This window comes from Alligator mississippiensis, chromosome 15, assembly GCF_030867095.1.
Source record: "Alligator mississippiensis isolate rAllMis1 chromosome 15, rAllMis1, whole genome shotgun sequence".
Lineage (NCBI taxonomy): Eukaryota > Metazoa > Chordata > Crocodylia > Alligatoridae > Alligator > Alligator mississippiensis.
In genome coordinates this window covers 5949618-5975141 of record NC_081838.1, presented here as the reverse complement: position 1 = coordinate 5975141, position 25524 = coordinate 5949618, and the positions used below count along the sequence as shown (strand labels likewise).

Genomic DNA, 25524 nt, shown 5'->3' with positions numbered 1-25524 from the left:
GGTGGCTCTTCTTTGGACTCTCTCCAGCTGGTCCACCTCCTTGTTAAAGTGCGGTGCCCAGACCTGACCACGGTCCTCCAGCTGCGGTGCCGAGTAGAGCGGAAGAGTCACCTCCTTGGTGTTGCTGGAGATGCATCGGGTGATGCATGCCACAGTATTATTTACCCTGCTGGCTACACTACTGTACTGCCAACTCACGTTCACACTGTGGTCTGTTATTACCCCCAGCTCCCTTTCGCTCACGGTGCTAGCCAGCATGGGCGCCTGGTGCCTCCTGAGTCTGGGGGGGCACCAGGTTGCTGACAGGACGGCCCACCAGCAGCAAAACCTGACGTGCACTTCCAGTTTTGCAGCTGGCACTTCCAAGGGGTGCACGGACGCTGTCACGGGGTCTGCGTGCACCCCTTACATGTTGCCAATGCTAACCAGTTTGGTGCCGCCAGGCCTGGAGATGCGCTGGGGGTTGCTCGCCCCCAGGTTTCATAGATGTTAGGGTCAGAAAGGACCTCAATAGATCATAGGTGCAGCACTATATCCGCCCAGGCCCGCCTGCATTGCCAAGTGTCACCGCGCTCCCCCATAACTTGGTGTCCCCGGGGGAGAAAACCCTTCATAGATGTAGGGTGGGAGGGGACCTGAGCAAATCCTCAAGCCTGCTGCCCTGCCTTGGGCAGGAATGAACACTATGCTCACGTGTCCCCTAGCGCTGGGCCGGAGGCGGGAAAACATTCCAGCCCATCGCACGTGCTGCACCACGCTTCCCCCCGCGCATGCGCACAGCCCGCCGGAGGGCGGACCATAGAGCGCAGCACAGAGCGGCCGCGGCGGCCCGGCGAGAGGAGGGCGGAGCGGCCGGCGTTCTTCCGGGCGTGGCCGGCGCTAGCCCCGCCCCGCGGCCCTCACCGGGGCGGGGCGGGCGGAAGATGGCGGCGGCCGCGGCGCTGCTCTCGGCTTGGTTCTGGGACGAGCGGTTCTGGCTGCCGCGCAACGTGACGTGGGCGGACGTGGCGGGCCGCTCCCCGCGCGCCGGCCTCGTCGCCTGCGCCTTCCCGCTGGCGCTCGGCATCTTCGCTGTGCGGCTGCTCTTCGAGAGGTGCGCGGGCCGGGCCGCTGTGGGCTCCGCGGGGGGCGGGACACGCCCAGGCCGCGCGCGCTGAGGGGACCCCCGACACGAGCGAGCGCGGGAGAAAACCGCGGGTTCTCCTGGGAGAAACACCCCCCTCCCCCTCCCCCTCCCCCCCCCCGCGCGGGGGTTGGCAGGGAGGGGTCGGTTTTTTGGGGGGAACTCCTGAAATTGCCTCTGAAGCCAGCAAGTGAGGACCCCCAGCCCCTCGCGCGGGGTGAACCTCGAAAGCTTGGGTGGCGGTTTCGGCGCGGCTCGTTGAGGTTAAACTCGGGGCAGGGGAGCCGGACCCCGCTGCGTGCGTCTAGATGGCCGGTTTTCTCTTTGGGCCGCCGTGGTAGATTTGTAGATATCGGAGATATCCGTCGAGTCCGACCCCCGACCCCGGGCGGGGCTCGTCCGGTGTCTGAAAGACCCCCGGGTAGGAGATCCCTAGGGAGCCGCATCCAGGGTTTGGCGACCCACGGGGTCTACGTTGATCCTTCGATCTCTTTTACCGTGTAAAACGTGAACGTGTCATTGGTCTGGACGTCTCGTTTTCTTCACGTGCTGTACCTTACTATGTTAGCGTGAGCGTACAACGGGATATTGCATATCGGTAAAAAATGTGATGCGGGGCGTGGCAGGCGAACACGCAAGTTGATCTGAAGGGTTTTTTCTCTCTCTCATTTTTGGGTGGTGTGATCGCCGCGTGCGCTAGTGCAGCTTTAGGCGGGTGATGTTGATGATGCAGGGAACTACTTCAGAAAATCCTTTTCATTTCTGTGCCCAGGAGCCTACAATCAAAGTGTTGATTTTTTTTTTCTGTCTAGTCCTAGATCAGGGAAATGCAGTTGTTTGCTGCCACCCTGCACTTTTAAACTTTGGATGCGTTGCCCACTAATGCATTAGACCGATGGGTGAAGAGAACACGGGACCATCACAATTTCTTTGCACTTCCCTAGTTCCCGTCCCCTGAGTGCTGAGGAAACATGGCTTCCCCGTGTGGCCTGTGACTGTCACACTCCCCCAGTGTTAAACTCCCAACAGGTAGCTGCGTACAGACTTCCCCAGTATAGGGGAAGCCTGCATGGCTAATTGTCAGGCTTACAAATATTTAGAATAGCTTTATCTTGTTAGATTTTGTTATGCATAGGTAGATGTCAGCTGGATTTTTTTTTTATTCTAGCTTGGTGCAAAGGTTCCCTTATGCTTTTGATGGAGGTGCCTTTATACAATCAAGGGCAAGACGGCGTTTATAGGTAGATGACAGCGAAGTGGTGTTGGGTGTGGTTTTCCAAGGTGCTTCTATGGAGGAAGACTGCAAAGAGACGCTAACAAAGCCACTGGTTTCTTGTGTAAATGATTTAAAGAAGACCGATTAATCTTAGTTTCTCCTTTGCAGAAAGGGCAGCGCTTTCGTAATCATGGGAAGGGCTGCAGAAAGACTGGCTAGGAATCTAATCTGTTTTTGCTTTCCTTTGCTGCGAGAAGTGCAGTGCCTGGTAGGCTTGCATAGACCAAGTGGTAGGTGGAACGGAGAGAGGCAGAAAAGCCATTGGGGCCTACAGAAGAGGGAAGGAGGGGAGAGGGAAGAAGAAATAGGTCAGGAGAGTTGCTTCCTCCTCTTCTCTTTCACCCCTGGTCTACCTCCTGTCCTTTTTAAAAAGAGAGAGAAAGTGAGAGCCCAGAACTGCTCTGCCCTGGCATGTAAGGGCTCTGAAGCATCATTGAAACCAATGTAAAAGATCCAAGGACACATTTATAACAGGAGTGCCAAATCCCATCTTAACCTAGATTGCCAGCGCTGGACTTGGCCACATGTTCACGCTTACCAGTAAATGAAAGGAAATCGTGTCTTGGAATGTTTCCTGTTAAGAGTGTTAGACTGCTTCCTGGTCTCAGGTTGCAGCGAGAGAAGTTTAGGTTGGATATTAAAAAAACTCTCACTAGGCGGGTGGGGAAGCACTAGAACGGGTTACCTAAGGGGTGGTGGGGTCTCCATCCGTGGAGTTTTTTAAGGCCTGGCTCAACAAAGCTCTGGCTGGGATGATGTAGTTGGGGCTGGTCCTGCTTTGAGCAGGGGGGTGGACTAAATGTGACCTCCTGAGGTCCCCTCCAGCCCCCGTTTTCTATGATTCCATGATATTGTAGGGGCTGCCAGGACAGAATCCCTTCTCCCTTTCCCGTGGACACCTATGAACTGGCCCGGGTGTATTTATTTTAGCAAAAGTGCGGGCAATACTCACTTTCCTTTAAAACTTTAGGCACCAGCAAGTGCAAGATACAAGATCTGCAAGTCAAGTAAAGCAGCCCCCAGGGTAACACTTAATCATTGCCATAAGTCTGGGCTGCTTTCCCCCTGGCTTTGTAGTTCTGAAGCTGAGAGCTTTTCTTGTAGCATCCCTCACCCTACTCAGGTTTACTTACGGTTGTGCAGAAAGGTGTAGCTAGCGAGATTGGTTGTGCTAATACTGAGCTGACAGGGATGCATTCAGAATTGGGTGCTTTTGCTCCCCGGCCTCCTCCCAAGGGTAGCACTCATCTCTAAATGCAGCATCCCCTTCTCTCCTGAATTCTGTCCATGAACCTAAGATTGAGCTTGTCTAGATTCCCCATTTGACCTGCTTGGCATTTGATTCATGAAACTCCTTTACAATATAAACACAGAAAAATGAGAGCTTGACAGGGTTTTTTTCTTTTTTTCCTTCAGAGTGAAACCTCCTGACTCTGTCATGGTGCCTTGGGGGTGGCTCCTTTTCTTTTTTTTAACCATATCTCTGGAGAGTGCGTTTTCACTGGTGAAGTGTCCAGGGCATTATACTGTCAGTACAGGTCCTAGAATTTTTACTGTCAAAGACCATTTTTCTGAGATCCTTTTCTTCTCCTCCCACCTTTTGAATATGTCATCAATTCAGATTTTCTAATAAAATCCCATAGTGCTTATACCCACATCCAGGCCTTGGGGGTGATTAAGTCAGATGGTTCCTTGACACAATTTGCAGCAGGACTGATGATACGGAGCATAAACTATATATTTCTGCAGCTTTTCTGTTTTAGCTCCTTTCCCTTTGTGCGTCTTCTGTTCTTCCTTTCCCTCCCCCCTCCTTAGATCTTCAGCCTTAGGAGGAAATATTTTTTCCCCTCAATTTTGTTGCAGCTCCACTTTCTCTGAATTGATGTCACATTGATGCAAAGAGTGTTTTACAGACCTCAGTGAATCTGCGTGATGTTGAAGCTGGGAAAACACGTAGATCGTTTTATGACTCTGGAATGCATCTCTGCTAGCCAGTGCTGAGGGGCGAGGGTGGGGAGATCTGCAACATGTTTCTATCTGACTAATCAGTCCTCTAGAATTTGTTCCATTCAAGAAACAGAGTTGAAAATCAGAGTTTGTAAATCATTGACAGAAGTCTCTTCCTTTCAGTTTTACACATCTTATATACTGAGATTTTGAAATGAGCTACATTGCTACAGGGGTTGACCCTCTTATCTCAAGTAATTAAATCCAGACTGCTCAAAGGTGCACATATCATAAACCTTAACATGTTGGGAAAGTTTCCTTCTTCAGAACTGCAATAGGGACTCAGCAGACAACTAATGTTGCCACGCAGGAAGTTGGATTTGTAAAGAAGGGCTCTCTAGAGAGGGTACTTTTTATCTTCAGTAGGAAGGAAAGGATTAGAGCAGTTCACTTCAAGTTCTCGTCCTCCCTTTTGACTCCATTTGCTTCCTTGGACGCAACTGTCAGTCTGGTTTAGTCATGCAAAAGATGCGGTTGCTTTGGCACTTTGGGGGAAACCAAACCATAGGGTGGGCATTTGGATGAAAACTGAACAAAGGAAATTAGGTGACAACCTTTAGTGCCTCCTAATTATGTTATTAATTGTGATGCACAGTTCTCAAGGCAGGAGGAAATCTTTGTAAGAAAAGCCATGTGGATGTGGTCTTGAAGATAGCAGGTAGAATAGTTGCCATTTAAGTAGTGAAGAGGCAGTCTTTACATTGTACATACGGTGAACTGTTTTCTGGTAGTGGCAATTATAATTACTTTTATTGCAAGATGATAACTTATATTTTAATTATGTCTGCATTTCCTGATTGGCCTGACCAACCCAATATTAATATGGCATCCCTCCCCGTTCAGACTGAGCTTTTTTCTCTGGAATTAAGACTCTTTTCCACCATCTTATTTTCTCTTTGAAGCAAAGCAACTTCTAAACTAGAAAGGTTCTTGACGGAGGGACGCATTTAATATCCCAGCTATGAACTAAGTGTTTACTGTATGGAGGCAGTGCTTGCCCATCACAAGTGGCATTGCAGGGCTACATTGGTGTCGCACCTGTGAAGTGATCTGGGGCCTATGGCTGGCAAGCACTACGTCTCTCTTCAAGAATTTGATTTTAGCATCTTCATCTGAAAAAGTAGGGGGTCTGAATCCCCACCATCATCCAGAAGGTGCTTTTCAGAGTGCCACAGAATGGGAGGGGCAGATTGCTCAGTGGCGGGAGGGATCCAGTCCGGTTTTTAAGGTAAAGCGTATGGAATTTTGTCCCTTTTTCATTATCTCTTGTAGTCTTACACTCTTGATTTGCTGGCAACTCTGTATGTCTTACGTTCCTGTTTAAAGGATTTGCTACTGATTTGGGGAGTTGCAGGTTATCGGATGTGGCTAAAAATGCTGCTGATGCATACCTTTATTCAGTGGTCTCCAAACCTTCTTCAAACCGTTCATACATTAAATCTCTCAGCTTCCCTGGATGTTTGAGCTAAATGTACCATCCCTATTTAATAGCTGGGAAACTGTGGCATGGCATATGAGATGGGCTCAGCAAGACACAGGTTTGTCCTCCTCCTCTGTGTTGTATCCTCACTCTCTTTTTCTCTCTCTCCTCATTTGTTAGTTTTTTAGCTATTCAGGAGTGTTTCAATAAGGTGGCAGTTTTCACCATTTCTAGAAGCATTCCTACCAGATTGCAGCTACAGTAAGTTCCCGAGGAAGCCTACCCTGCAGCTTCTTTACCAGTTCTGGTAATGTGAAGTGGACATTAGTCTCCAAGGCGCCTACTGTTACTTTCCCCAAGCACTTAAAATGTCCTGATAATGCAGATTAAAATGCAACAATCTGTATTCACCAAAGAGACGGTTTTGTAACCCTTTTCCCAGTGTCTTATCTCTTAACATGACTCTTTTTTGACATTGGCAGAAGGAAATCCTGCAGCGAGGGAGTATAAATTACCAGCCTGAAAAAGGTTGGGCGGTATTTGGGTAGTATTGGGCAGTCTGCAAGCAGTTAGGGCACATGATTCAGTCACTGAGAGGGGGAAAAAAAATTGTATCTTGAATATGGCTCTTTGTGACTTTTTCAGGTTTATTGCCAAACCATGTGCCATAAACCTGGGCATTCAAGACAGCGGACCTCACAGAGCTCAACCCAATGCAATTCTAGAGAAAGTGTTTACATCCATCACCAAGGTGAGTCATTTTTCAGATCCTGCTCAAGATGCAGGTGTGTAAATGAGAACTTGGCTCTGTCTTGTGGTTTTGGTGACATACACTTTGCAGCCTAGCGCTAGTTCTGTTTAGTCAGGGTCTGTTTCTGATGAGCACTCGTTTTACTCAGTAATTTTGGCACCTTGCTTAGTTCACGTATGACTGTATCCACCCCCTTTCCTGTTTCTCACAGTGACTTTTGTTCTCTATATGCCTCAGCTTCAGTTTTGCAAGCCAAAGAATTGTTTAAAGTTCACAAAGTTTTCTTGTTGTAGAGGATGTGAGCTTTTTCTTTCAGTCCCCTGAATCTCTCCGCCTGGTGTAGTTACCAGGAGATTCCTCTGTATCTTTCACTTCCTCCTGGAAGGTACCTTTACCTTCTCTGCAGACTGGCCTGGCTGGTCCGTCCCACAGGTGCCTTCCTCGGATTACTGCTGTGGTTTGTAGAACTGGATAGCTCTCGAAGCCAAAGTCTAGTTGTAGGAAGGGAAAACTTCAGTTGTAACTGCTAACAGAAAAGGATCCTGTTTTGTGACAGGACATTGGATGTTGGCAGTAGGATTTCTTCTGGTAATTGTTCTCAGCCACTTTTTCATTGTAACATCTGCCCATAGTATTGCTTCACCATTAAATGACTGAATCCTGCAGGCTGTCCTTCATTTATTCAGTGCTGTCAGTTAAACTGATATTGGTAGTATCACTGACACTAGTATCAGGAAATAAAACAGAGTTTCTTATGATCATATATAGGCGTCTGAATGCTGTTCTGAGTAAAGTGGATAAAATTCTCTTAGTGAGTGCAAGAGTGGTTCTGAAAGTATCTCCAGTAAAACTTGGGTCATTCTATGCTGCTTGAATTGCAGCTGAACAGAGGGAGCTTTGTGTTTTCCCACCAGTGATGGGGCGGGGGGGGAAGCTTAGACACAAGGCGTCCTTGAAAGTCAAGTTCAAAAAGAAGCACACCAGGGAGCCATTGGTTAAAAATGTAACCAAAACAACTCTGCTTTTTAGCTGGACCACTAGACTGAATAGGCTCAGAAATCGGGATGTTAGCATGGATCGGGATGTGTAGCACTAGTGCAGAAACAAAATTACTTTCCTGTTTTGAAATTAGAGTTTTATAAAACAAGCCTTATGACCTTTATTCTTTTGGACAGATGCTCTAGGTAGCTTGAGCCCCTGACACCTAAATGAAAGGAGCAGTGTGGTTGTGATGAGATTGCAGGGAGGCTGCTCTGGAATATCATCCCTAGAGCAAAGATTTTTCTGTTATCTGGAGTTTGTTGCACAGCCATTGTGGCCATGTTGGTAGCTCAGTGCCCTGCACAGCCACACAGGTTGTGCACAAACACAGTTGTGAGATCTAGCGACTTCCTGATGGAGCTCATTAATTTTAGACCAGTGTCATTTTAATATCATCCACCTCAGCAATTGGCCTGTCTGGAAGCAGTTGCTATCGGGCCCTGTTTCGTCTGCTTTTGTGAACTGATTTGTGCCACTAAAGAGAACAACACTGTTAGATTTCCTAGGAACAGTGTAGCGATACTCCTGCCTTAGATCTACATTTTGGAGGTGAGAGGTATAAAAAGTCTCTGAAAATGGCAATATTTTACCCCATGGAGTAAATAAAAGTTATTAAAAAGTTAACCAAACCTTTTAAGAAAATTGTCATATCAGGATTACTATTCTTAAATAAGTTCAGCTCTGATCATTCCAGCTTCTGGAATGTCAGGTTTTTATATAGACTCCCACTGATTTCACAAAACCCACTTCGTGTACTAATATCCTATGAAATGGTAATTAACTGGTAAAACTGTTTCTCAGGTATCTATGTTCCTGGGGGTTTTTTTGCTGTTGGGGGATTTGGAGGTGAAGAAACATTAAACCAATTCCACTTGCAAATAATATATAGGAATTGTCATGGTATGCTTCTGTTAATGCTAAAAGTTTAATTGAATTTGTATCAAAACAGAATTCATATCAAATACCATCCTTCTAGCATGATTTCTCTGTACGTGTACCTTGTGATTTTGTGACTGATTCATGGTTCAAAGAGGAAAAGTCTCAGAAAGATTTGGGAGAGGAAAGGGTCTTTGGAAAACAGGAACAGTGTCTGACTCTTGATTCATTTTCTCCTAGTCTCCAGATGGAAGAAGGTTAGAAGGGTTGTCAAAGCAGCTAGACTGGGATGTTCGAAAGATCCAGCGCTGGTTTCGTCATCGGAGGAACCAGGACAAACCCACCATCCTCACTAAATTTTGTGAGAGCATGTAGGTTTGTGCAGAGACCAGAATGTGGCCTCATCTTAAAGCTCGAGTTGCGCGCTGTATTTTTAACTGACATTTTATGGGCAATGGATTATGAATGGAAATGGGTTTCTTAGGGGCAGTTGGACACTGAGGAAATAAGGAAGACTTTTTTTTTTAGCATTTATTCATACAAAGTGGTATGTATGCCAAGACATCTCTACAGGACCATTAAAGTCTAAGTGGTCAATAATCTTGTCTCAGGGTGGCCTCTCTCTCATGCAATTAGTGACATTTCACCATAACTGGGTAACTCCACTTAAGGCAGGTGAGAGCTTTCTGGACAGTCTGACTTCCCAAACAAAACATTTTTTTCCAAACTGACTTTCTTCATGACTTAGGCAATGGTCTGTAGAGTTTCTTTATGGTTTCTTGTTTCTTCTAACCTACTTCAGTTTACTTTCTTGCTTTTTCTTTCTGCCTCAACAGTTTATATGGACCCACATCAGTGTAGTATTTGAGAGTTTTTTTCCCCTGCTCATTTCCCAGATGGTGCCTTTTTCTCCTCCCTAATGACAACTTAGTCTCTCCACATTAACTTTTCCCCTGCCTTCCCTTCCATCTGCTAGTAAAACTTTGTCTACTTTAAGCCACCAAGATATACAAATGGGGATGGGAGGAGGATTTGTCCCGTGCCTCTAACTGGCTTGTGCTCTAATTTGAAATCTTTCATGTGTTGAGTAGGATTTCATAGATTCATAGATTCATAGATGTTAGGGTCGGAAGGGACCTCAATAGATCATCGAGTCCGACCCCCTGCATAAGCAGGAAAGAGTGCTGGGTCTAGATGACCCCAGCTAGATACTCATCTAACCTCCTCTTGAAGACCCCCAGGGTAGGGGAGAGCACCACCTCCCTTGGGAGCCCGTTCCAGACCTTGGCCACTCGAACTGTGAAGAAGTTCTTCCTAATGTCTAGTCTAAATCTGCTCTCTGCTAGCTTGTGGCCATTGTTTCTTGTAACCCCCGGGGGCGCCTTGGTGAATAAATACTCACCAATTCCCTTCTGTGCCCCCATGATGAACTTAAAGGCAGCCACAAGGTCGCCTCTCATCCTTCTCTTGCGGAGGCTGAAAAGGTCCAGTTTCCCTAGTCTCTCCTCGTAGGGCTTGGTCTGCAGGCCCTTGACCATACGAGTGGCCCTTCTCTGGACCCTCTCCAGGTTATCCGCATCCTTCTTGAAGTGTGGTGCCCAGAATTGCACGCAGTACTCCAACTGCGGTCTGACCAGCGCCTGATAGAGGGGAAGTATCACCTCCTTGGACCTATTCGTCGTGTATCTGCTGATGCACGATAAAGTGCCATTGGCTTTTCTGATGGCTTCGTCACACTGCCGGCTCATGTTCATCTTGGAGTCCACTAGGACTCCAAGATTCCTTTCCACCTCTGTGCCACCCAGCAGGTCATTCCCTAGGCTGTAGGTGTGCTGGACATTTTTCCTCCCTAGGTGCAGCACTTTGCATTTCTCCTTGTTGAACTGCATCCTGTTGTTTTCTGCCCACTTGTCCAACCTGTCCAGGTCTGCCTGCAGCTGTTCCCACCCTCTGGCGTGTCCACTTCTCCCCATAGCTTTGTGTCATCTGCAAACTTGGACAGAGTACATTTGACTTCCTCGTCCAAGTCACTGATGAAGACATTAAAGAGTATCGGTCCAAGGACCGAGCCCTGCGGGACCCCACTGCCCACACCCTTCCAGGTCGAGACCGACCCATCCACCACGACTCTTTGGGTGCGACCTTCTAGCCAGTTCACCACCCACCGGACTGTGTAGTCATCCAAGTCACAGCCTCTTAACTTGTTCACCAGTATGGGGTGGGATACCGTATCGAAGGCCTTCCTGAAGTCTAAGTATACGACATCCACCCCTCCTCCTGTGTCCAGGCATTTCGTAACCTGGTCATAAAAAGAGACTAGGTTGGTCAGGCACGATCTGCCTGCCACAAACCCGTGCTGGTTTCCCCTCAGCATAATCTGCCCTGCCGGGCTCTCACAAATGTGAGCCTTGATAATTTTTTCAAAGACTTTACCAAGGATGGAGGTGAGACTGACTGGCCTATAGTTGCCCGCGTCCTCCTTCCTCCCCTTCTTGAAAATGGGGACCACGTTAGCCCTTTTCCAATCCTCTCGGTCTTGGCCCGTGTGCCACGAGCGTTCGAATATTCCCGCCAGTGGCTCTGCAATGATGTCGGCCAGGGCCTTCAGCACCCTTGGATGGAGCTCGTCCGGGCGTGCCGACTTAAAGGCATCCAGTTCTTCCAAGTGACTCTGCACCACCTCAGGATCTACGTATGGAAGTCTGGCGCCTTGCTGCTGCCTCTCTACAACCCCAGTGAGAGACTTGTCGTGCCCCTCACTTAGGAACACTGAGGCAAAGAACTCGTTGAGGAGTTCAGCCTTGTCCCCCCTGTCCAGCACCAATTGTTTCTGCCCATTTAGCAGGGGTCCTATTCCTCCCTGGGCCTTCCTTTTACTCCCAATATATCTAAAAAACAATTTCTATTGGGTATTTGTTAGATCTTCATACTTCTTCAAAGTTGTAGCCTTGGTACCAGTATGTACCAAGATGTATAATTCAGCGTTAACTTTCCTATGTTTCCAAAAAACCCTGCAATTAAGTTTGAACCTGAATTGTTCACGTTAATTAGTGTGGGACATACATTTCCTTAAATATTTTTATTCTGATGGACGAAAGGTTGACTTTAGTAATATTAGTGAGTTTGCCCTAGAAAGACAACTTAAACTCAGCAAAACTCATTTCTGTGGGTGGTTAATTTAGATCTGTTCATAATTGTTTTGATTTTTGCTGTACAAGTATTAACCATGCAGTGTTCATTTTCATTTAAATGCTTCACTTCTGTCTTTTTTTATACTTCTGTTCTCAGGTGGAGATTTACATTTTATTTAAGTATATTTTCTTATGGAATCAGATTTCTCTGGTCGGTGAGTTGTATATTTTTGTGTGTGGCTCTCAGTTTTTTCCTTCTACTGTTTGCTCCTTGTGATATGCTATGAAACTAAGGGCTACATCTTCACTGCAGATTGGCTGATGTGACTATAGCACTGACATACCCATGCTAGCTTTAATCTAGCTACCTGGTACTTGTATTGAATAGGTGGTAGCACTGGCTGCAGCTGCCCATGTCATTTTCCAGGATCCCTGGAGAGTTTGTACCACCTGTGGTGAAGCTGGCGCTGCTTCATTTTCCTTGCTGTCGTTACCCAAGTTTGCTGAATTAAAACTAGCTTGGAAATCTTGGACATAATCCTTAAAAAAAGAAAAAAAAAAAAGAAATAGGAGTTAGGTGCATATTGGGAGTCATGGCCTCTCAAAACAGGAAAGACAGCTTTTATAAAATCTGCCCTCTGCCATTGATTCAAGAGGATTCTTTCTCTTTCCCTCTGACTTCAGAACAGGATAGACTTGTTCACTCTTAAGTAGAGCCCACGGTGGGTTTTTTTTCCTTTGCAAGGACACAGATCCATATCTTCAGACTGTCCTTGCTTAGAGCTCTCCCTTTGCACTTGCATTTCCATGCGCATAATAGCACAGTGTTGCCAGAAGAAATAGATGGTCTTCATTTTGTGAAATCCAAGAGTAAAGGCAGCTTGGACAGAAGGAATATGTTGGAGCTCCTGGGCTGTGGTGGGAAAGGAATGTTTTAGGTGAGCAAAACCAAAGAGTGGATAGCAGTGGGTCTCAAATGTTTTGGACTCAAGGCACCCCTCCATAACTGTTGTGAGCTGTGTGGCAGACAGTTTAAAAAACAAATATATATATTTTGGTTCCTACCTCCTTACCCAGGTGCTGAGCAGTAGGGATGGGGGATTGTCCAGGCAGAGACATGTCCAATCTGGGCTTATTTACTTATCTCTTCACACCTTGCGGGACCCTTCAAAGGATCTGATGGCACCCCAGGGTTCCCTGGCACCCTGGCATATAGGAAGAAATATGCTAGTAAGCTAATCATCTGTTCTCTTAATTCTAGACCCCCTGGTTTTGGGACACACGACAATGCTGGTACAACTACCCTTTCCAGGTAGGAGTTGACTCATGCATGCCTAAGGGTCTCTTAGTCAGAAGAAGTCTAGTGAACTAGCTGTTGAAGTTTCCTGGTAGCTTTAAAGCCTTTACTCGAATGTGTATTATTGTTTTGTGTAGTATCCCCAAAGTTTTGAGAACTGAACCTTTTGCAAGCTCTCCAGTTTTATTCCTTGGGACGGGTGTGATGTTGAAACTCGGGAGACTTCTCATTATCTACTGAGTGGGTGCCCCAGATGCTCTTACAAGTTTTCGAGCAGTGTTCTGCTGTCCCCTCTGCAAAGGAAGGACTACCTCAGACAGAGTTGTCTCTGTGGGCCATACAGTTTTTTGGCCTTTACATGAAACTGCCAAAGCATCCTTTTAGCAAATGTGAATGAGCTAGTGGAATATTCCCATATTATAAAACTGATTTCCCCTGGCACTTGGATGGTGAGACAATTGTACAGAAACAGTGATACAAGCCACCTTTTATCATGGTGTTCTTTTTGCCTTTTGTTCAGCTCGGGCAGTTATACATGGACCTTAAGCCTTACTTTTATTTTTTCTACTCAAACAGGAAACTTTTATTCCTTAAGCTGTCAAAACTGAAGGCAGGCAAGGTTCTTTGGGTAGATGTGATATCTTTTATTAAACCAACTGAGTAGCTGGAAAAATGAAGGAGAGTTTTATTCCTTAACAGTCTGTCTATAATTTGTATATACTTGTAACTGCTTAAGTTGACTTTTATTAAACCTTAACTGGGCATCTGCTGCCTCTCCTCCTGCCTCAGCTTTCTGGGGTGAAAGGTTAAGAGAGTGAGATGGATTGATTAAGGGAAAACAAAGTGGCTTTTAATGCAAATGTTGGACTCCTTTGTCCTTTAACCAACCTGTCCTTTGTGTCTTTTTTTTCCAGCCCCTAACGTCCAGCCTTTACTATTACTATATCATGGAGCTGGCCTTCTATTGGTCTCTCATGTTTTCTCAGTTTACAGACATTAAACGAAAGGTAAGAGCAACCAGAATTTCACTGAACACATTCCACAAGAGACAGGACCAGTAGATACATTGTGCTGCTGAAGCATTGCTCTAACTGTTTTTCTCCTCACTCGTCTTTTTTCATGGTTCGTCTACTTTTTAAGCCTGCGCAGGAACTTGGAACGGCAGCCCCGTCCAAACCCCTTTCACTTGCTTGAGTGAAGAAGGGGATCCATCAGCACCGCACAATAGAACTGTTGATTCTGTGCTTGTATAAAAGTAGATTTTAATTAGGAGAAGTAAGATGATGCAAACATTATGCATGTTTCCTAGACAGATGTGGGGAAGCTAGATGAAAGTCTTGGTTTCAACAAAATAAAAAATAGCACAGAGATTACTTACTTCCCTTTAGGGAACATAGCACCTAATGATACCTGGGCTAGCCTCCCTCTTTGTTGCTAAATGATTTAAGGGCATAAGATTATGTCTGCATTGCAGACTGTGGTGTTGGTGTAAAAATGTCCAAGCTAGCTTTAAATGAGCAGTCTAGCTGTGGCAGCACAGAGCCCCACATGAGCTACAATTAACCCCCCCCCCAACAACAAAAAACCAAAAACAAACCCCATGGTGGTCTTATACTGCTCTATTTTTAAAAATACATTTCTATTTCCTGAGTTCCTGGCAACACCGGTTAGTCAGACTCTCTTACCGCTCAACTGAGCTACAAACAAATGTAAAGGAACCAGCACATTTCTCTTTGCCCCAGGTAGTGTGATCAGGTGGGGCCCGCTTTGTTAAATGTATAGATATCTACTGTCTTTTGTTCAGAGAGAGATTCCCATCTATTTAGGGAGTAGGATTCATCTGATCACTTAAAACAAGTAGATCATCACGTTTGTAAACACATCTGAGTGGAATTTGTCCAACATAACCGGTGGGATATGATTCACTGCAAAGCTAACAATTTATAGCAACTTAAAAGATACAGAGTACAGACAAGGCTGTTACATTAATTGTAATTATGTGACAGACTATAATGCCTTCTTCACTAGTCTCTGATTCATGCACCATATATTCCTAAAACCTGAAGCGCAGCTAGCAAGTCAGTAATTGTAAAATGATTTACTGAACAGCAGAACTGCATTCGGAGGGATAAGGTGGTTTATAAAGAATGCAACTGTAGCAGGTAAATATAGTGGAAATCACAGACGATAGCAAAAGGCCACAAGCAGCAAATAGTAGTTGACAGGGTAAAGAAAGAAATGAATTTTGAAAGGTGTTGCAGTTGGATCTTCTCTGAAACTAAATTGTAATGCCTGTGTTGGGGGTGTCAACCTGCAGTCTCTCTCAGAACTGTACTCTTCCAAAGCTGTACTTATGTGATTTTCACTTTTACCGTAACTGTTGAATGTAAATATTGCTGCTCATTGGGTTAGCGATGTGCAACATGGCAATATTGCCTATCACAAGGTCCATGCAAGCTGTATTAAGAGTGAATGTCAGTGTGAAATGTGGTGTTAAAGGAATGATCTCAGTTCGAAATGAATAACTTCCAAAATGCAAGTTTCTTTTTACTGATAGCACTGGAACATTTGGCTGTGAATACTGTTTACTTTTTGCACTTCACTCAGGACAGTGAAAGTAGACTGGTCAATTCTGCATTTTAGTACATGACCAATAAAAGTTAACAAGAGTGACCATTTCGGTGCAGTCACCGACAGTGTCCAAGTTCACTGGTCCAGCCTGACAATTCAGAGCAAGCAAAGATCCTGCTGGATGCTGCTGTGAGAACCAGAAGCCTCAGCTTCAAGTTCAGATAGTGACTTCTGGGGTAAAGCAGGCAGGATGCTAGGAACCAGGGAAGTAGTCTGAATATTGTGGAGAAGGGCAGGAGCTACAGCTGGATGCTATGGGAGAAGAAATAGCATTCTGTGTGTGGGTTGTGGTTTGGGGGCTTCCTTCCATTTGTGGTTAGAGGAATGGTCTACCTGTACGATACAGCATGTCCTAAAAAGGAAAGCTTGTCCAGAGCAGACAGGGAGGCAGATTGGATTATACAAACAAGCTTGAAGGTCTGACCAGACATTGTTTGGTCAGTTTGGTGCCCTTGTTCTAAGCCTCTTCATTTGTTTTCCTGCCAGAAGTTCCTTAAACTTGATCTTCCCCTTTCAGGATTTTCTTATCATGTTTGTCCATCACTTGGCTACAATTGGACTTATTACATTCTCCTATATGAACAACATGGTGCGGGTAGGGACGCTGGTGCTGTGCCTCCACGATGCCTCAGACTTCCTCCTGGAGGTGAGTGAACCTCCTGTTTCCCTCCCTGAACTTTGAGCCTCTGTGGAAGGCGTGTGGACTGAGGCTGCAGGGTAAAGCTTCTCCTCTGCTTTTCCTCCTTCCACTCTGGCTTGGGAGTCTAAGCTGGACACTCCAGTAGACGTACATTCCTGATCTGCCCTGTTAGCTTTGCCCCTTGTGTGGGGACTAGTCCTTAGTTGTTCAAGACTCCCTGGTAACTGGAGGGCTTGTGTGCTCTGGAGTGCTCTTTTATGCATGTACACGTCAGGGAAGTGAAACTTGTAACACATCCTGTTTCTCTTAGGCTGCAAAACTGGCCAATTATGCCAAGTACCAACGTGTCTGTGATGCCACCTTCATGCTCTTTAGTGTTGTGTTCATCGTGACTCGACTAGGTATTTACCCATACTGGTAAGTGAGATGGGCACTTTTGTTCCTTCCTTTCTTGGTCAAGCCCTTGTATTGGGGCTTCTCGCAGCTTTTGCTACCAGTCCCCCAGAGTAGCTTGAAGCTGCGGACCAGCTGGCTGTTGCTGGGGGGGTAATGTTTTGAGCTCTTGTCAGAGAGGATTCTTCTTAGGTGTTAAAGCGTGGATACATACTCAAAGTGTGACCAGAGTCCTAAATACAGCTGATCACCACTCCCCTTAAACTGCAAGATGAAGGCAATGCAACAGCTGCACCCAACTCTGCCAGTCAGTATTTGCCTAGAAAGATGCAAAGGGGATGGCTTGAGTCTTTTATCTGTAAGATGTTGTGGAAATAAAGGCCAGTTATCCATGAGGCAGGTTTCTGTTTGTGGCCCTCTGGGTTATTCCCCCCTCCGTTACTTTTGGACATTTGCACTGTCCTTGTGCTCTGGCTGCTTTGAGCCTTTCTAGGTCTTTAAGTTTTGAATTTATCAACCTGAGATGAAGTTGCTTGTAGTTAATCATTTTGCAATGAGATTTGCCTTTCCTTCAGCCACATCTACATTAGGTCAGGCCTGGTGGGGTACTTTGGTGACAGGTGTGTTTATCTCATCTGCAGAAGGTGTCTGACAAGTTCTGCTGAACATGGATGTTGCTCAGCTGGTCTTGTTTTTGCGCTCTGTCCTTATTCTGTAAATAGGAGACAGCCTACTTGCTCTTTCTTTCATGGGTGTTTCTGATAAGCATAATGTGCCGCTTAACTTACGTTGTACTGGTAGGGGCATTTCAAAGACCCTATTTGTATTAATATACATAATAAAAAAAGGGAATCTAGATATCAAGGAAGGTTTAGGTACCCATGCCTGCCTTTACCGATGCTCCCTTCAGAGAGGGTCCCTGCTTCCCCTTGACAAATGTGGCCATCTTTTTCTGTTCTTTATTCCATTGTTTCCCACAGTGTGATGCATGTTGTGACATCACATAGCTCAGAAGCCCTGTAAATCTTTAATATGCTTTCTGTTGGCTGTAATGCAATTCCCCTGCTTCACAGCTTCATTAACATTTGAAGATGCTGTGCTGTTCCATTTAGTGCATAGTCTCCCCTTAGTCTGTAGAACAATGCCACATCGTGCCTAAGAAACTGTGCAGTAATACAGCTATAAACTGGGTCTAGATGATCATTTCTGTGCCTGTGAACAGGCTTATTACTGAAAGCAAAGTGTTATCGTGGGTATTTTTTAAAAATTACTCCATAAACTACCTTTTCCATAGATAAGGCCAAAGAGCTTTATTAAGCTAAGGCATTGCTGATAAACCTTAGTGAAGAGATCAGAGTCCTCTTCAAGTATGCAGTGTTAAGTCTCACTAGTTGGTCTGCAGTCCTTTCAACTTGGTGGGAGGAGCAGAGGAAAAGCCTGGGGCCAGGGAACACCAGCTTCACTAGTAAACTTTGCTATGCACTTGGGGTCAAATTCCTTTCTCACTTTTATAGCCAGGAAGAAATTTCCTCAAGCATGTGAGTAAGGCCTAGCTCTTCAGTAAACATTTCATACCTTCCCAGCAGTGCTTGTGACATGAGCAACTGCTGTCTCTTCCCTTGAATGCACTGTGAATGTTCATCATGCCCTGGAGAATGGGGAGAGAAGTGGATCTGTATATTTAACCTACACTTTGGAAGCAGTCCACATCACCTGCTGTTGCCATACCATTCAAACAGTTTGACACAAGTCTAGATTCAAATCCTTCCTTACTGTACCAAGAGACTGTTGGTTGGGGCGTAAGCATTGTGAAAGGAGCTAAGTGATAGAAACTCACATGGGGGAGAAACCTTTCAGGCATCTGCCCAGTTAGCTCAGCTCAGAGCTGGCAGCCGAGGATCAGAGTATTGGCAAAGCACCCAATCTAATGCATTCTGGGATCCTCTTTCAGGATCTTGAATACAACCCTGTTTGAGAGCTGGGAGCTGATTGGTCCTTATCCTTCATGGTGGCTGTTCAATGGACTCTTGGTAACTCTGCAGGTTCTGCACATCATCTGGTCCTATCTCATCATTCGCATTGCTTACAAGGCCCTCATGCGGGGAAAGGTAAGGTTGTCTATGGCTAGGCTGGGTCCTCTTCTGTGTACGCGCCGCAGGGATCAGGCATCTGCTCCAAAATCAGACACCCTTTCTGTATTGCTTGGTGTGGGCTGCAATGTCATCACCACGGGTGCTGTGGCATGACTCTGCAACATCGAGGGTCAGTTGTGTTTTCCACAGGCTTTGGAAGACATGGCAGTGAGGTGACTGTAACCATATCTTTCTGGCACTGAAGGGGTATCAGGAGAAGAGAAGAGATATTTGATAGAGGTGCAGTGATACATGGGTCCGATATTGGATCAGTACCAATGTAAAGAAAATTGGCTGTATCGGATATCAGCCCAATGGGGCCGATAATTTGGCCAATAAATACCCCTGCTGCGCACAGCCGCAGTGCAGCACTCAGGCAGCAAGGAGCACCGCCGGCAGTGTGGATAGCTGCCTCCAGCTGGTAAGTCTGGTGTGGTGGAGGGGGCAAATCAACACCCACTCTGGTGAGGGAGGGGGCAGGGGCAGGCGCTGTCCAGCAGGGGGGAAGGGGGGGCAGGCGCAGGAGGGAGCTGCAGCTCGTCGAGGGGGGCGGCTCCCACCACTGCTTGCACCCTGGGAAGGTGGGGGGGCATGTAACCCCCCTGGATCTGTGTGGGGCAGGGTGGGCTGCAGCTGGGGCTAGACTCGGAGTGGGCGCCAGCGGCACTGGAAGGATGCTGCACCCACCCCAAATTTCACTAGTTCTGCTTCCAGCGCTGCTGCTGCCAGCTGCAGTCCCAGCATGAGGGTGGAGGTGGGGAGTTGCGGCTGGTGGCAGTGGCACTGGGAGCAGAGCTGTGGTGAAATCTGGGGTGTATGCAGCATTCTCCCAGCATCACCAGCACCTGCTCCAAGCCCAGCACCTGCCGAGAAGAGCCCCGTGCAGCCCTGGCTGCAGCCCACACAGTGCAGTTCCAGGGGACAACACCCCCTCCCCATGGTGCAAGCAGAGGTGGGAGCTGCCCCTGCCCCGAGCAGCACCTACCCCCTTCCTCACCGCAAGGGGTGTTGATTTACCCCCCCCCCACACACACACCCCTTCCCACCCCCTGCCCCTTCCACCACAACAGACTTACCAGCTGGAGGAAGCTGTATTGGAAATCAGATCGGTATCGGCTGATATCCCTCAAATATCGGCTGTCGGTATCGGCCCCAAAAATGTCTTATCGGTGCACCCCTAATACTTGACAGTGTGTTGTTAGCTAAATGCTCTGAAAAGTGCATGCTGAGCCAGACAGAATCTCAGTTCAGACTTCCTTCCCCCCAGTTTCTGTATTTGGGGACTGCCAGACATTGGGTTGTGTTGGAGAGAGCAGCATAGGCACTGCTGGAAAGCTGTTCCCCACTGGGTCAATGCTAGCAAGTGCTTGTCTCAGGCTGGGAGCCATGCCCAGGAGTGTCCTGGGAGAACCAGCATTGTGGAGTGTCCTTCTAGCCAGTCAGTGCCCTTGATCTTCCACTGGGAGGGGTTTAGGACTAGCGCAGGGGTTTGTGAACCCCTGGATACTTGGGACTCCTGTGAGAAACTGGTTCCACTTGATGCTGCTTTTAGACTGTGGAGCTGGCCCAGGCCTAGGGAACTTGTGTAGCCTGAAGAAATATTTGTAACAGCATCCTCTATGGCAGTCTGAGTTAGGGAAGGGCCTCAGGTGTGGGGAAGTAGATATGTTGCAGAGTTTGTGCCTGGTCCTATTGCTTGTTTCCCCTCTGGCTGCTGCTAGTTTCTGAGTAGAATATCTGCCTACGTGGCGCTCTCCGCACCTGGAGGTCTACATTGCTTGCATTTCCTTGCTTTTTCTCTCCTGACCAGGTGACGTAGCCAGGGAAAGGATTCTAGACTCTGCTTCTGTACTCTTCACTCTTTTCTCACTCCTTTTCTCTGTGCCAGACTGGAGCTGGACAGTTTCATCCCTTGCATGTAAGTGTAATCAGTGCTGTTGCCTATAGATGTGTCCATCTCCTGCTGAGCTTTAAGAGAAATACAGAACTGTAACTCTGGGATTAAAAGGGCTGCATTTTGCAGCTTCTTTTAAACTATTTGCCTCACTGAGGTGCTGATCCATGTAGGATGCTAAGTTGCGGGGTTATCCAGCAGTTGAAGAAGGGACCTGTGAGTTGGCACTGCCACCAGCTGTCTGTGCAACACTCATCTGTTTCCGTTGGCCTTTGCATAAAATGATGCTTATCATTAGTGTCTGTAACGCTCTGAGATCTGTAAATGGAGGAGACGGAGCAGTACAAAGAACATTAGTTCTTGCTTGGACCTGCATTTGCTTTTCAGATAATTGGAAAACCAGAATAATATGTAGGCATTTCTGCTTTTTGCTGGCCGGTTGAACTCCCAATTGAGGGGGGTACTTGAGGAAGACATGGTGTTTCTGGCAGCAGAGGTATCCCTGTCTCCTAGAGGGCAGTGCATGCAAGAGGCTATCAAACCTAGCCTGGGAATCATTAACTGGCACTGGTTTCCTGCCAGATCTTTCCAGGTATTAGGAAACTTCCTATCTAAGACTGTTCAAAGTCTGTTAGTCCAGCTTGGACTAGGCCTGGCCCCAAACATGGCTGCATGTTTTAACCATTGAATGAGTACTTGCCTCTTAGGTAAGAAGATGAGGCTGTTTGTTGCAGGCCCAAAGTAGGGAGCTTCCCATGGGGGTATGCAAGGCAGGTGCTGTACAGGCAGTGAGGAAATGGGTTGGCAGCTCTCCTCTTCCAGCTCGTGAGTCCCTGGTGTTGGCAATTAGCCACTTTCACTTGACTGTTTTCAGTTGGGTTGGAATTGTGAACTCCCTTCACTTACCCCTTGGTGGCATGGGCCACATGATTGGGAACTATTTGGCCCTGTACTAGTGACACACTGCCCCCTCGTGGTAGACTACAAGGAAGGACACGTTGCAACCATAATACTGCACATTTGACTCGGTAGTGTACAAGCTTCTCTCTCACAAGCGTGTTCATCCCCAGTGACGCATGCAGGTGTATTTTGAAAGCTGATAACTTACATGCAAGCTAAACCGATCTAGTCACAGAAGCTAGAAGTCACCTAGAGAGGGGAGAGCTAAATTCTAGAGGTGCACTGATATGTCGATTCATAGCGCATCAGCACTGATAAAAGGAAAATTGATGTTATTGGCGATCGGCTTTTTTTGGCTGACCTGGCTGATAATGTCGCCGGTAAACGCTGTGCATGCACGCAGCCAGGAGTGCAGCCTGGCAGCTTGCAGATTGGCATCCTGCTGGTAAGCCTCTGTAGGGGAAGGGGCGTGGGGGTGGGGGCAGATCGAGGCCCTTTGGTGAGGGAGGAAGTGGGGCTGGGGCAGCCATTGTCCAGCTGGGGCAGGGCACAGAATGGAGCCAGCAGCTTGTCCAGGGGGCGCAGGGAGTGGGGTGAACTTGACTCTGGCTTCCCCTTCCCAGTGTTACCGCCGCCCACCCTACCTCGCCCAAGTGCAGCCCTCGAGCGCGCAGTGGCAGCCCACCCTCGCCCCGTGCAGATCCAGGGAGCACCCCCTCCCCATGCTTCCCCCAGGCTGCATGCAGTGGCACAAGCTGCCTGCCCCTTTGCACCCCCCCCCCCCCCCCCCGATGAAGCCCCAGCTCTGTCCCGCACTCCACTCCCTCCCTCACCAACGGGCCTTGATTTGCCCCTTCCCTTCCCTCACCAGACTTACCAGCCAGACACTGCTGGGTCAGTAATCAGCTATCTGTATCAGCCCAAAAAATCTTTATCAGTGCACCCCTACTAAATTCTAGAGGCTTGTTGGATACAGATGCTTCTTGTGTTTGTAGAGGTTCCATCAGAGGGCCTTTCCTTCTACCCACCTGTGCAAATGTGCCTTGGTTTATATGTGCACTTGTTCCTTGGAGTGCTTGCTTCTAGAGATGCACCGATATATTGGTCCAATATCAAATCGGCACTGATATAAAGAAAATTGACTTTATTGGAAATTGGCCTGATGTGGCTGATAAATGCCCGTACTTGCACACAGGCAGTAAGGAGCAGAGTCTGGCAGCTTGGAGAGCTGCGTGCAGCTGGTAAGTCCATTGTGGTGGGAGGGAAGGGGTGGGGTGGGGGGCAGATGAATGTTCCCTGCAGTGAGGGAGCAGTGGGGCTGGAGTAGGCGCTAGCCAGGTGGGGCAGGTGTGGGACAGCCATGGCTCATCTGGAAGGCACCAGGCGAAGGGTGGCGGCTCCTGCCACTGTGCACTGCTGGTCTGGGAATGGCTCGTCCAGTGGCTCATCTGCTCATCCGGCTCCTGCTGCTCTCCTGCCACTCGTCTGGGAGGGCACAGGGGCTGGTATGTGCCCCTGGATCTGCGTGGGGCAGGGCAGGCTGCAGCTGTGGGTTGGGGGCTGTACTGCACTGAGCTCGGAGCTGGTGCTGGGAGTGTGGCCCTCGGCCCCAGCCCGGTCCGTGTGCCCGTCCCCTCTGTGCCCACCTGGACAAGTGCCAAGAGAGTGGCAGGATCTGCCAGATGAGCTGCTCCCAGACCAGTGGTGTGCAGCAGCAGCCCCCCTCCTTGCACCCGCTGGATGAGCTGTGGCTCTGTTCTGTGCCTACCTGGGCTGGGCAGCACCTACCCCAGCCCTACTGCTCCTTCACTGTGGGGGGCATTGATCTGCCCCGCCACCGCTCTTCCCTCCCCTTTCACCACAACAGGCTTATCAGCTGCACGCAGCTGTATCGGAAATTGGATCAGCATCAGCCAATAGCCTCTTTAAAAATCGACTATCGGTATTGGCCCCCAAAGTCTCTATCAGTGCCCCCCTACTTTCTTCAGAACATTGCACCCCCACTGCACAGGCTGTGAAGGAGGGGGCACCGCGTGCAAATGCTGAGGTAGGAAAAGTCCCCAGTTTCTTCTGAAAGTGAAAAGGAAATTCACAAACTGCTCCGACTTGGGCAAACTGAAGGAGGCAACTGTCCCTCCAGAACTGATAGTGATGTTGACTCTTACCACCTGCTATTGCCAAGGTGTCAGAACAGGTTGTGGACTTGCCACTATTACTTCTGGAACAAAACTTTCTCTTGGAAGGGCAGGCATTAATCTGTGCTAGCACTTAACCACAGGAAGAAGGTTTGAACTATAATAGAACTACATCTCTTTCCTTGGAGTTCAGCACTTGACATGGCTGTGGGAGGGGGGATTATTGCTAAAATGCGAAGCTGGGCTTGCCGGCGGTTGTAAAACAGATCTGAAAGTGTGAAAAAAACAAACAAACCTCAGATTTCCTTAGTAGTTTAGTTCCCTTTTTGATGTCAGTCTTGCTCCCTGCAGTTGCCTAGAAGGTCCAGCTCATGAAAGGTTTGACTTGAAATGGCTCAGAATATGCTGTCAGGGACAACTCTATTGGCTGATCAGCGAGACGAGACCCCCTAAGGGCTTTTTCCTGTGAATACATGTTTTCCCCTCTTCTTCCCCTTTGCACCCCAACGTTGGATTGAAACCTTTAGGTATCAAAAGATGATCGCAGTGATGTGGAGAGCAGCTCTGAAGAGGAAGACACAACTTCAAACAGCACAAAAGGAAACTTCTGCACTTCAAGCAATGGCGCCAATCGGATTAATGGCCACATAACTACTGGCCAGTGGGCAGAAGAGGAGTAAGGCCGGGGAGAGGCCATCAGCAAACACAGACTTTTCTTTCACTATCTAAATGTGTTGAGCTCCATGTTCCCAAGTGATCTTTTAATCAAAATCCCTTTCCCTGAAAACCTCCCTGACATCCAAATGGGCACAATGTAAACGAGTCTAAGCCTTCACAGTGCAGAAGGGATAGAGCTGACAACTAGTACAAAAGCGAACGCGAATTTCACTTTTTTTAAAGAGAACAAGCCATTTTCTATTTAAGTCTCCTTGTCCCCTCTGTCATGTTGTTTGCAGAAGTATTTTTGTTTGTCACAAACAAGTTTTCATTAAGATCAACTCAAGCACGGGGAAGAGTTTGGGCTGGGACTCGCTGACTGACGGTGGACGAGTTAAGTACCGTTCCAAAGACGCTGCTTGCCCCAGCGCAGGTTCAGTGCATGTGGTTTGGTTTGTGTTTTTTTTGATGCACTCCAGAATACGTTTAGACTGTGCTCTAAAACTGCTCGGATACTCCACGATCCAACGCCCTGGGCTCTAGCACAGAAGCTCTTTCAGTCGGAGCTGAGTACCAGTCCTCCCGCGACTGGTCTGTGCTACAGCGAAGCGTTGAATTCGATTGTGTTACAACCCGGTGGACGAAGGCATGATCTAAGTTGCTAAAGCGGTTATTGCTTGTAACCGCTGCTGTCAAGAGGGACCAAGTTGGCATTTGCTGCCTATTTTGGTGCTCAGTTGTCCCTCTAAAAAGTCTTATCTACAGTGTTTTGGAATAACTTTTTTTTTTTTTCTTTGCCCCTGAGAAAGCTACGTTGTACATGCTTCCCAGCAAGTCTTGAGGGTCTGAATGCTTTTACAAGGGTTTCAGGATAAAACTGGCCAGATTTCTAAGGACACGAGTCACAGACAGACCAGTGCTGTTGGGCTCCACTACCTTTCCACAGGGGCAGAAGTCGCAAGCCTGCCTGTGCGTGTATTTTTTCCAGGAAAAAGCAAATTCGTTGCTGCCCTGGTTTCAGAGCCCTGCACAGAGGAACCGGTGGGCTGGAAAGGCAGCCACGCCACAGGCATTGCTTCTTTTTAATTCAATGGTACTTTGGGGCAATGGAAGAGACCCAAGCGTTGAAATCATGACGACGACTTTGGAAATTTCTTGAGTTGTTACCGTTTTATACCATTGTTTACTCTTTATCTGATTAAAAAGAGCTTCAGAAAGTG

General features: G+C 47.6%; 1 protein-coding gene across 1 annotated transcript; it reads left to right on the top strand.

The window, feature by feature from the left end:
* The first annotated feature begins 900 nt into the window (after nucleotides 1-900).
* CERS5 (ceramide synthase 5) lies at nucleotides 901-25524 on the top strand. The gene is made up of 10 exons (XM_006264612.4): nucleotides 901-1093; nucleotides 6472-6577; nucleotides 8735-8865; nucleotides 11783-11840; nucleotides 12887-12937; nucleotides 13837-13929; nucleotides 16071-16199; nucleotides 16504-16610; nucleotides 18538-18694; nucleotides 24175-25524. Exons 1-10 carry the CDS (start codon nucleotides 924-926, stop codon nucleotides 24325-24327), a joined length of 1155 nt encoding a protein of 384 aa, XP_006264674.1. The 5' UTR covers nucleotides 901-923; the 3' UTR covers nucleotides 24328-25524.

Bases quoted from the DNA above. Each gene is read 5' to 3' on its own strand.
- CERS5 (XM_006264612.4), top strand. From the start codon at position 924: ATGGCGGCGGCCGCGGCGCTGCTCTCGGCTTGGTTCTGGGACGAGCGG. The intron at 16,200-16,503 runs GTGAGTGAACCT...TGTTTCTCTTAG, and splicing joins CCTCAGACTTCCTCCTGGAG to GCTGCAAAACTGGCCAATTA. The intron at 16,611-18,537 runs GTAAGTGAGATG...ATCCTCTTTCAG, and splicing joins CTAGGTATTTACCCATACTG to GATCTTGAATACAACCCTGT.